Source organism: Neltuma alba, unplaced genomic scaffold (genome assembly GCF_004799145.2).
Source record: "Neltuma alba isolate B1F8T4 unplaced genomic scaffold, ASM479914v2 tig00011404_pilon, whole genome shotgun sequence".
Classification (NCBI taxonomy): domain Eukaryota; kingdom Viridiplantae; phylum Streptophyta; class Magnoliopsida; order Fabales; family Fabaceae; genus Neltuma; species Neltuma alba.
This window is the reverse complement of record NW_021636091.1, coordinates 103,268-116,003: the sequence shown is the minus strand read 5'-3', so window position 1 is coordinate 116,003 and position 12,736 is coordinate 103,268. Positions and strand designations below refer to the sequence as shown.

The 12,736-nt window shown below is 35.5% G+C and overlaps 1 protein-coding gene and 1 pseudogene across 1 annotated transcript; one reads left to right on the top strand and one right to left on the bottom strand.

Annotated features, from left to right (window-relative positions):
* Positions 1 to 4,191: 4,191 nt before the first annotated feature.
* On the bottom strand, positions 4,192 to 6,128 carry LOC114712940 (protein MOS2). Its single transcript, XM_028897499.1, has one exon. It carries the CDS (start codon positions 5,909 to 5,911, stop codon positions 4,484 to 4,486), a length of 1,428 nt encoding a protein of 475 aa, XP_028753332.1. The 5' UTR covers positions 5,912 to 6,128; the 3' UTR covers positions 4,192 to 4,483.
* Positions 6,129 to 8,204: 2,076 nt separating this feature from the next.
* LOC114712947 (putative pentatricopeptide repeat-containing protein At5g59900) lies at positions 8,205 to 10,881 on the top strand (annotated as a pseudogene).
* The last annotated feature ends 1,855 nt before the right edge of the window (positions 10,882 to 12,736 follow it).

The following is a 12,736-nucleotide window of genomic DNA, read 5'->3' as shown; positions in this document are numbered from 1 at the left end:
AAGATGAGTGACTTTAACGGAGTTCAGACGGCTTTAAACATTTAAACTGAAGCCCACAAAAGTTGACATATGGCATGTTCATGTGTGAAGAGATTTTTGGGGGAAAATCATGTTTGTCCTAAAAGTATTTGAAAAGGAGCAATTGACACTCTAAAGTTTAATAATGTAAAACAATTAGTATTATTTATGTAAGACATATTATATTACCTTTGGTCTTAATTATAAGATATTATTTATAGTCTACAAACGAGATATTATAATTAGAATTTGTAAAGGGGTAAGTGACACTCTAAAGTTTAATAATGTAAAGCAATTAGTATTATTTATATAAGAAATGTATTTTACTACTTTCGGTCCTAATTATATGACATTATTTATAATTTACGAACAAAATCTTATGATTAGAATTTGAGGTAGTATTAACTAGTGAGTATGTAATTTAATATTTAATACACACACAAACAAGTCAATGTTGGGTTTAAATCTGGAATCTCTTCATTCAAGCACATGTAGTATTGCCTCTAAAATAACTAACCGTTGACTTAGGGTTTATTTGGCTCAATGAGAGGAAGGGGAGGAGAGGAGAATAGAATGATTTTAATATTATCTTATTTGGATTTATAAAAAGGAGGGGAAGGAAGGAGTTTTAATATTATCTTGTTTGGTTCATGAGGGGAGGGGAGGGGAGGGAAAAATATTTTGACATGGACAATTTTGCCCTTATTTTATTTAAGATTATTTTTTCAAATTTTATAGAATGTTTAATAAAATAGAATTGTAAATAACATTTAATATATTGAGCAATACTTATACCAAAATTCCAATATACTCTAGAGTGTAAAGTATTATTGAAAAGAAAGTTGAAGTAATATTCAGCCACAACTTGTACTGTTTCCCATCTTTAAATGAAATATTTGGTCATGTAAAGAAGAGAGAAGCGTCTGGAGACAATAAAAAAGAAGAAGAAGGATTTAAGGTAGTATAGGGGTATTAAAAATAAATATGGACATAATGATCAGAACATAATAAAATATTATATTTTCTCTTCAAATCCTCCCAATTTTGGAAGGGAGGTTGAGGAGAAGAGGGGAAGAAATTTTTTTTTTTTAATTTTTTCTCCCCTCCTAAAATTTGTGTATTGTCAAACAAGGAGAAATGATTAAAATCCTTCTCCTTCCCTCTCCTCCCCTCAAAATCTCTCATATCAAACGCACTTTTTTGCATAAATTGGCAAACTTTTTGATGACTTAAAATACAAAATGCCTGGTTGTCCATTTCTTCCTCTATGCGTGTGTTAATGTTGACCGCCAAAGCGGGCTTACATTTCATTTTTACAGTCCGATGCTATGATTAGCAACTCCGAATATATACATATAACCCCGTGGTAATACCGTCTGTTGAATGTTGGTTTAAGGTCACTTGATTTTTTTGGCTAACAAATATACAATTGAAAATTTGGAAGGCAAGCCATGTGTGACCCCAACTGTTTTAAGGAGGGGAAAAAATAATAATAAATGTACCAATTGTTCCACATTATTAAATTTTAGGACACTCTTCTGATCCTAAATATAAAACTCATTTTTGTAATTAAAAAGAATTTAATATTTAAGACCAGAAGAGTACAATTTATTTCTCCCAATTTAAATCCGCTAAATTTTAGCCATATTGCATTATTTTTAAAACATTAAGCATCTAATTAGAGTTCAATCTCTTGTGGTATGTATAGAGTGTTGGGGCTAGCGCTAAAATCCCTTCAGGAATTTATGATACGAGGGAATTAATTACTACTATTGGCAAAGAATATCCGGCTCAGCCAAAAAAAAATAAAAAAGTGGAATAATGCAGTCAGGTTTTATTTCATGAGCTTTCCTTGCACGTCAATCCATGAGAAATATCAAATACCACCTCTGGTTCTAATTATAAGACCTCATTTGTAGTTTACAAACGAGGTCTTATAATTAGGACCGGAGGTAGTATATACATTTGAAATCCCACTAGCCTAGGTCAAACCATGGTTTTAAGTAGCTTTGTCCCCAAAAGTTGCTAAAGCTTGTTTCCAACTAGTTACTAAATGATAGTCTCATAGAAACTGTTATCTCTAGTCATCGTCTAGTATTCCAGCAACAATCTCATTTACACCAGCGGGACACCAGAGTAATGGCTTCTAGAGAATCAGTGTAGATGGACGCCTAACAACATGCTAGTTCCCAACAATGTTAGGTAAGACCATAAGAGACCTAAATTTTTCATGCCGATTTAAGCTAAATCCATCCAATCCCAGCAAACAAGACGAAGAGATTCATGACCCAGACGATTGAGCAACTTCATGTTGAAGCCCTAAGTTCACACATGAGTAGAGTTGTGCAAAAGCCATCCTCATGAAACCAGCAGCCTCACCCTGAACAAGCAAATCAAATTTCCACCAATCAAGTAGTTTAGGCTTTCTTCCATCATCTACCTAGAGAAGTCACTTCTTCAATTGGATGCTTCGAGTCTCCACTCTCCAGTGTGAGGTAAAATATTCACAAATTTCGACCATTTAAACTTCATGCTATTCCTCCATCTACTCTTGTACAACTTGGATGGCCGTATTGCGCATTTACAGGATCACATCATCAGCGAAACAAGGTTAAAATTTACCAGACCAACATGACGACGCCGGAGTTACATCTAAAACCTAATCCAAACAAATTATAATACAGCAAGTCAACAGAGATGTCTTTGTAAACATCAAAAAATGTGACACGACTAAGTGCTCAAGTAAAATAAGTCTAAATTGTTAGTTCTCCACAAAAGAACCAAGCGGCGGTTGAAATTGATAAAAATTTAGATATAATACACCCTAACAATTCAAACGATTTACGATTTATGAACCATACAAATCATTTATTAAATTTCATAAAATGCATGAGACCTACACCAGTTATCTTGTAAAAACAGAAAGTAAAATAGATCAGGGTGAAAAGTACCAACAACGTTCATATTTATTGATGAATATGTCCAATCACCACATTTTTTTTTTTTTAATTTGGGAGTTTTGAGAGAAGGAAGGTCCTGAATCTGATGAAAAAGAAGGAACGACAAGAGAAGAACTAGTTAGGTGATAATTTTCACCCACATTGATTTGTGAAACTTCTCCAATATCCCCCAAAATTATCCCCAAATGAAATTATCCCTTCCCTTCAGTCCATTATCTCCCATCTAAGCATACTCTTTCGACATTTCCATCTTCATTACACAAGTTAAAAATGCAGTTAGAGGTCCAATTTTCTTCCAAATTTTACAGAGTGGCTGATCCTTAGTTCCTGACTTGGAGTAGCTTGATTATAATACCCTTTCATCCTAGACTTTCGGAGACTTTACAGCTCTAAAACTATTCTAAATATCTTAACTTCTTCATAAGCTTTTTAAATCTTCTTCCAACCGAATCCCAACGCAGAATTCTACAGCTTTTAGTATGGCGCAACATCACATTCTACTATCTTAATTACCAACAAAAAACATATTCTTAGCTTGTCAAGATGTATATGTGCCCACAAGTACAAGGACAAGTCCCTTGTATAAATCAACCCACTCAGATATTTCAGAGGAGAAACCTTTGTAAGTAGAAAATACAAATTTTATTGATATTAAAAAAAAAAAAAAAGAATATACAAATTTTATGAGCTTTAAATCCAAAGCCACAATTGCATGAACTATGATATCATTGCATACATAAGCACATTTGATTGATCCTCTTAAACTGGTTTACAATCTCAACCATACTGACTATTAAGATGCATTCAAATTCAAGTGTTATAATTGAACTAGCCATCATCACTGAATCAAGGAATGGAACCTGGAGTCATTCAAAATGATCAATACCAAGGGCAATAGCAACAATGCCGACCCACAAATTGCATTAACAACATTATAAGATGTAAAATTTGTGAGGAAGTAAAACATAATCCACAGCCTAAATCGTTCGTGTCTGAAACTCAAAGCAGAACTTATATCAATGTCTAGAGTTAACCAAAACAACAATACATTTTATGAATGCATTCCGCTCATAGCATCTAAGTTAAAATTATACTATTGGCTCCCAACAATCAACACAAAATATTTAAAAGCATTAATGATTTTCTGTACATAGAGCTGTGAAACGCAAAAACCATTCAAGAATTCAAATCTAATTATTGCTACAAGACCAAGTTTTGTCTTTATAATATCATTAAAGACTGTATTCAGATTTGAAGATCTAAGAAGAGACCATTATTTTCATCATCTATAAACTATAAAGTTGCCGAACAAGTTAATACTTCATCCTTCAATTGACTAAAAAATGACACTAGGAATATAGTACATACATACCTTCATAATTTTTTCTCCCCAGGTTTGTACAAAACCCCATATCAAATTCTGAAATATGAATGCTACTTTGGAAAATGTTATCAATCAAAAGGGTCATACAAGTAGGTACTACACTGGAATTGATACAACAGAATCAGTATCCCAAGATACTTGGATCCCCTATAAACTCTGCAATTTGTTCAAGCCGCACATTGACCAGTGCATGGGTGTCAGCATCTCTAACAACAGCCATTTCTTTGTCCAAATCCCTCTCAACTAGACTGCCATAAATGCCTTTATGTTTACCATATAATACCAGAACTGGGCCCCCTCGACGAGGGATAGCAGTCTCAAGAAGGTCTTGGGAAATCCCCTGGATGATCTCCTTGCTATCATCTATAGATATATCGCAAGTAGTAGGCCCAACAACGTCCAATACCTGTCCCTTCTTCAAATATAACCGCCCTCCTTTGAAATCTTTGCTAATAACCCTGACCCGTATATGACTAGTAAGCCATGAAACTCGTTTTTTCCCCTGCTCTTCCTTCCTACTATCTCTCTTAACGTCAACTACAACCTCATCACGGCCTCTCCTTCCCTCCTCCCTATTGCGTTTATTCCTTGAATCTCTATCTTTATGAGTATCCTGAATCTTTAATTCCTTCAATTTCTTCAAAAACCTCTCTTCTTCAATAGAGCCCAGTTCTACAAAATCTTGAGGGCCCACTTTCACTTCCTCTTCACTTTTCACAAGTTTTAAAACAACCCATTTATCTTCAACCTCTCGTACAATTTTACCCTTCAGACCTGCATTTTTGCCCTCAACTATTCTAACAACCTTCCCCACTAATGAACCCTCTCTGCCATGCTCCTTAGGTATCTTCACTTCCTCCTTCGAATTCCGCTTACGAGCATGATCACTAACAAAACCCAACCCTTCTTTGGCAGTCCTCCTCTCATACTGTACAACTTTCACATCCTCCTTGGCATTCTTTCCAATGCCCATCCCTTCACGCCATCCATACCCAGCTAGCAAAGCTGCACCAAAACCCTCAACAGCGACATCTTTGAACTCCTCAAAACCTCTGTGGTCCGGTAACCTCTCCATATCATCCTTAAACTTCTGCAGCACCACAGAGTCCAGAGAAACAGGCCGCGACCTACCGTTATTATCACTATCATCACCCCCACTCCCAGCAGCAGGTTTCTCCCCGTCCCCATCATTCTTCTTTGTCTGCCGAAGATTCAGACCATAAGACATGTCCGAACCGGGTTCCACAACCGTCGACGTATCCAGCTCAAATCCCAACTCGGTTACATTAGATTCAGTGATGGGTAAGTCTAGATTCTTCATTCTCTTGTAGGACCTCCCTAAATTCCACTCGTTCTCAATGGGGGGAATAACCGTGGTGGCTTTGTTAGGATCAGAAGGGGATTTCGATGCATCGAACTCTGTAACATACTCTCTGGCGTTGGACTTTCCATCTTTGGTATCGGAAGCGGCGGCGTCGAATTTGTTGGAGGACCTGATGGGGTTTGACTTGGTGTTGGATTTCGATTGCACAGAGAAAGAGAGTTTCATGGTAGGAACTGAGATAGGTCCGATGCAAAGGATTTCGACAAATAGCGATGAAAAATTACAACACCGGAAGGCGAATTGTTGGTTACCTGATTATAACAAAGATTAAAAAGCTATTCCCTTCCGGAAGGTTGACAGCAACGGCGATTAGGGCTTGACACGAAAACTCGGCGGAGATGGGGAGGAGAACACTCGAGCAGGGAAAGCGGCTTCGCGTTCAACCCCCGAGTCAATTACCCAATTTTTTAATTTTAAAAATTAGTACTTTATACATTAGTTATTAGAGAGGTGGAAAATTAAATTTAGAAAAAATAGTAAATAAAGACCCAATCTCATATTGCAAATATGAAATCTTGGTGAAATATCTAAAATGCCCCTCAGTCAAATGATAAGTTGATTATAAGAAATAACAAGTTCATTTTAGTGAATAACAACTCCAGTAGACCAAATTACAACTTGACTGAGGGTATACCAAATGACAAATTGACTATGGGAAATGTCAAATTCACTTTAGCAAATGACAACTTCAATAGATCAAATCACAACTTAGCTGAGATGCATTTCAGACATTTCACGAAGATTTCATATTTGCAATATGAGATTGGTCCTTTTCTTGCTATTTTTCAAATTGAAAATCCCAAATCATAATTTCATATTAGGAATTTTTTTGCAATTTTTCCTTAAATTTAAATGGTTTGACTAATAAACTTGTATATTTAAATTACTCGCTTTCACAGAAGATATTTGTATTCAAGGTCAAAAAAGATTTTAAGATATCTGTTATTTTTTTATGTATGATTCAAGGTCACTTCTAAGCTATAGCTTACCATCTAACCTTATCAATAAAAATAAATATTCGTCTCTCTGACTTTATTGCAGGATTTAATTTAGTTTTTATAATTTTATAAAATATCATTTTAATCTTTAACTCCAACACCTATCTCAATAACCAAAAAAAAAAAGTTGTTATTACAATTTTAAATATTTACAAAACGTTCTAAAATATTAATATAAAGACTTAGGTATGGTTTATTTTTAATGAATGCAACTCTTTATTAACTCTATGTATTTCGTTCTTGATTATATGTAAAACGGAAGATATTTGGACATAGGACTGTTTAGAATAACTGATAAATAATTTTTAATCATAATTTACAGAATATAAAATACGTATATAAAAAGAGTTTTGTTTTGCTTCATGTAAAACCTGTTTCACTTGCAAGTTATAAACACGTTTACATGAAGTGTGCCTTAAATGTCTCAGGGTTTCTGGGAGCAGCTTGGTTTTATTAGTTTTGTTGATAACTATTGAATCAGACTTTTATCCAGGCTTGGGAAGTGCGTTATCTGTATCAAATGTAACACTTTTGAGTTGATTTGCAAATCCAAGTCTTATAAGGGCGACTTGTTTGTTTGGACTTGATAAATACAATAAGATTTATTTGCATTAACCGTGTTTGGTGCCGGGATCCAAAGAAAAGCCTTTAATTTACTTGGCGGGAGGTATATTAATGACCCATAGCATGTTCACAGGCAAAGTAGAATTTTATCTCCTAGTATTGTTAGGTGGATGGATAACTTAGCATTCATGATTCACCTTTAATTATTGTTAAATATTTGAAGAAAGCTACGTTTGAGCTTCACTTAACAGTTTAAGTTATGATAGATGGGTGCAATACTCATACTTACAGGATAGGCTTGCTAGCAATTACAGCATAAAGTTACTCCTGAGCTTTTTGGTTGAAATTGGCCCTTCAAAAAAGCTAGTATTTCTTGCATCCCATGTCGAGTAGCTCATTTGTTTCTGTTGTCATGTTAAACTTTGTTGATCAAAAGTCATGTTCTTCCATTGCATTCCACATATTTAACTTCTCTGATTAGTATTCATGCGCTTTAAGCAGCCCAATATATGGTTTTGACTCTTGGTAACTCTGTTTTAGTGTTTTGTTACTTTGTACCTTTTGTTAGACTATTTGCGCTGAGACTGATATTGTTATCATTGTTAGAATAAAAGAAACATCAAGCTCAAGCAGATTTGATCATTTGGTGGCTTTGTTTCTGATGCAAAACACTAACATCTCAACCATTGGCACATCCTTCTGGATTGAAGTTGAAGTCTCTTGCTGATGTTGTCTCCAAGCTCTGCATTAGAGGCTAGCTAGTTCTTCTCTTTTCCCCATTGGGTTTTTTTGGTTTGCTTTGTGGTGTCTCAAAGAGCCCTGTTATTTTCATGATTTGGATATGTGTGTAATCTCAAATGGCTTAAAAGCCGATACATCATAGCCCTATAATCTTAATGAAGCTTATATTTACTCGCAGAACCCTACTAAATCCTTTTCTTGTGAGAAATCATAGTTTCCATATTTCATCCTCGTTCAAGCCCGGCCCTCATGATGATGACGACGACGACGACGACGACTCTCATTTTGCCTCTAAGCTTTCAGAGATCGTTCGTGGGAAGCAAAGTTGGAAAGTGGCTTTCAATGACTCCTTGATTTCAGGCAAATTAAGATCTCATCATGTTGAAAAAGTCTCGATAAGGACAATCGATCCAAGTTAGCTTTGAGGTTCTTCAACTTTTTGGGTTTGCACAAAAATTTCAACCATTCCCCAGCCTTATTTTCTATTTTGGTTCATGCTCTTGTGCAGGCGAGGCTTTTCTGGCCTGATAATTCGTTGTTGCAGACCCTCTTCCTGCATGGGTTAGACCCAAAAGCGGTTTTCTCAAATTTTTTGGATGCTTACAGGAAATGCAATTTTCCGTCCAGCATGGGTTTTGATTTGTTGGTTCAAAATTATCTCCAGAGCAGGAATCATGCAGTGAAGATTGTAAAGCTTATGATAGCAAACAGCTTGTTGCCTGAAGCTAGGACACTTAGTGCCCTTTTGAACGGACTTTTGAGGATAAGCAATGTATAATGGTTTAAGAATTATTTAACAAGCCTGTGAATGCTAGCGTTCAACCTGACGTTTAATACTTGCACTGCTGTTATCCGGAGCCTGTGTGAGTTGCTAGATTTTGCTAGAGCTAAGGAAAAGATTATGTGGATGGAATCAAATGGGTTCATTTTCCGTATTGTACCTTATAATGTATTGATTCATGGCCTTTGTAGGACTGAGCATATTTGGGAAGCTGTTGATGTCAAAAAATCATTGGACGAAAAGGGTCTAAAAGCAGATGTGGTTACACACTGTACACTAATACTTGGTCTTTGCGGAGTGGAAGACTTCGAGGCTGCATTGAAGTTTGTGGACGAAATGATTGAGTCTGGTTTTGTTCCTACTGAAGCAGCTATTTCAGGGATAGTGGAAGGACTGAGAAAGCAAGGAAAGATTAATACTGCTTATAATGTTATAATAAAGGTGGGAAGATTCAGTTCGCTACCAAATTTGTTTGTTTATAATTCACTGATTAATTCTTTGTGTAAAAAATGGTGATTTAGATAAGGCAGAATCACTATATAATTGGATGTTCTTGATGAACTTGCAAACCAATGATATCACATATTCTATTCTTATTGATTCGTTTTGCAGAAGGGGGAGGGTGGATGCTGCTATATCTTATTTTGATAAGATGATAGAATCCGGTAGAAAAGTAACAGTATGCCCCTACAATTCTTTGATAAATGGCCAATGCACTTTTGGGAATATGAGTGCTGCTGAGTCTCTGTTCGCTGAGATGATCAATAAGGGGTTGGAGCCAACTGTCATAACCTTCACATCATTGAGTAGTGGATACTGTAAAGATCAACAACCACAAAAGGCGTTTCAAATATATAATGAGATGATTAAGAAAGGGGTTGCTCTAATGTTTATACATTCACAGCACTTATTTCTGGGCTCTGTAATGGTGATAAGCTGTTTGAAGCCAGCCAACTTTTTAATGAAATGATTGAACAGAAAATTCTGCCAAATGAGGTGACATATAATGTGATGATTGAAGGGCATTGTAGAGGAGGTAACATTGGTAGGGCCTTCGAATTACTAGAAGAGATGCTTCAAAAGGAACTTGTGCCAGACAGGTATACTTACAGGCCTCTTATTCATGGCCTTTGCTCTACTCATAGGGTTTCTCAAGCGAACGATTTCAAAGATAGCCTCGACAAGAAGAATCTCAAGTTAAATGAATTGCGCTATACTGCTCTTCTACAGGGTTATTGTCAAGAAGGAAGATTGATGAGGCATTGACTGCTCTGCAGGAAATGATTCAGAGAGGAATCAACATGGACATGGTTTGCTATGATGTACTTGTTGATGATTCTCTGAAGAAGCAAGGCATGAAAGCATTATTTGATCTCTCAAAAGAAATGCATGATCAAGGATCGAAGCCTGATAGCCTGATGTATAAAAGCATGATTGACACTTGACAGCGAAGCAGGATCTTCTGAGAAGGCTTTTGAATGTTCGAAATTGATGATTACTAGAAATGCTTTCCGAATGCTGTGACTTATACTGCTTTGATTAATGGCTTATGCAAGGCAAGGGAAATGGACAGAGCAGGACTTATTTTTGAAAAAATGTTGGATGCCAATGTACTTCCAAATTCAGTTGCATATGGGTGCTTTCTTGATCACCTCACAAAGGAGGAATATATGAAGGAAGCGGTAGGGCTTCACAGTGCAATACTTAAGGGCCTTTCAGCAAACACTGTGACATATAATATTCTTATTCGTGGCTTCTGTAAATTGGGTAAATTTTTAGAATCTACCAATCTTCTTTCGAAAATGTCTGAAAATGGTGTTTCCCCAGACTGCATTACTTATTCAACATTTATTTATGAGTATTTCAGAAGGGGTAATATAGAAGAAGCAGCTAGGTTGTGGGATGCCATGCTAAGCAAAGGTCTAAAGCCTGATAAGCTGGCATATAACTTTCTAATATATGGTTGTTGTGTTAATGGACATCTTGACAAGGCACTTGAGTTGCATGATGACATGATAACAAGAGGGATGAAGCCAGCCCGGGTCATATAGAATCCTGTTGCAGAGATGTGGCTGAAAGTTGGAAAGCTCTTCTTTCTGAAATGGTGGATGACACTTGAAGTAGCTTGGAATTTTTGGGCACACAGTTTTCAGTGACCCCTGTGATATAATTCTATTGGAAATTCAAAGAGCCTTGAAAATGGTCATCATTTGCAACAGTGAAAACTGTTTATTTTCTATGAACAAAAGCACCATTTCTCTAATATTTTATCAATTGCAGATAGTTTTCATTCCCCCTTGTTGCAAACCACAGACAAAGGACATGAACATATTGACGTGACAAACTTAAAAGATTAGGACATGACTTACCCATATGAAGCACCTTAAAAGCTTGAACTATTACCAACAGGATTTGGATCTAGTGGAAAGGGTTAATTTCTCACAACGTGATGAATTAAAGTTTGAATTCTCAGTGAGAGAGGTACCCACATTTAATACTTGACAACGTCTCAAACGTAATTGCCTTCACTACAAGGATACATGTGCTTACCCAAAAAAACAAAAAACAAAAGCTTGGACTGTTTATTTTTGCAAAGATTCCGCAAACAAGGATTTTAACTACACCATTTGAGCTGTTTATGTATAAGCACGCAAAAAATAATAGAAGGAAAGAATTCCTGTGATATCATCAAGATGGAGTATAAGTGTCTTTCCATCTTTGTTTTCTTAGTTCTATTTTTTTTTTTAATTCAGTCATATCTATCACTGAATTTGAGTCCTCTTCTTTTTTATGCATGAACACGTGTTTTTAGTTTGCTGCTGCAATCTTGTTGATGCCTCTGTTTGCGTGCATCTTGTTGATGTAACTGCCCAAGTGTTGTTCTCTCAAGTGGAATAAACTAGGGCTGCTTTCCCCGCATTTTGCATTCCTCTATTTTAATTTTATTTTTTTAATCCCTTCTGGAAGCTTCTATCTATCAGTTTTATGCACACAATGACAACTCGCTTTACATTTGGGGGATCTTTTTTAAAAGGGTTTTGAAAAATTACAAGGCAATGGCCACAAGCCATTCAAAGGAGAGGGATAAAACTAGGAGTATTTAGAGCTTGTTTGGTTTCTTGTTTTGAAAATAATTTTTTCTTTTTTAAAAACAGAAAAATAAAAAAACTTTTTTGGTAAGTTGTTTTTAGTTGATTGTTTTAAAAAACAAAAAACAATAACATGTTTTTAAAAACCAAAAAACCAAAACAACTTTTACATGTTTTCCTATTCTTGTTTTTGTGTTTTTTATTTTTTATTTTGAAAAGTTTTGAAAAATCTTCTTCTCTTCTTATTTACTATCCACTACTTATTATTACCAACAATAATTATCACCCACCAAGTATGGTTTTCTATGGTTTTTTTTTAAACATGATTTTTTAAAATTATGATCCAAACAAATTCTTTTATTTTTTGTTTTCAAAACTTGTTCTAAAAAACAATTTTATAAAATTATTTTGAGAACAAGAAAACAAAGAATAAAAACAAACAAGCCCTTAGCTTCTTAAACGTCCATTCTAAAGATATTCCAGCACTCTAAATGGGAACGACGACAAAGTCCACGTTAACATGGTAAGCCTGTTGAGCAAGCCAATTAGTGCAAGGGTTTGCTTGCATGAAAACATGATTGCATATAGATGTGGAGAATTGGACTGTCAAGTATGTAACAAACTAATGAGTCTATTTAGTTGGTAGTCTTATTTCTTATAATGAAGATCTGTGCAAGGCAAATTTACAGTAGTTGAGCTACAAGCATGATTTCTTCATGTGCATAATATCTGTACGAATCTAGAAATATACCTGAGCCCCTCATCTGGAAATAATATCTGTCATGGTCATAGTTATTTATTTTACAGGATGCTGTAA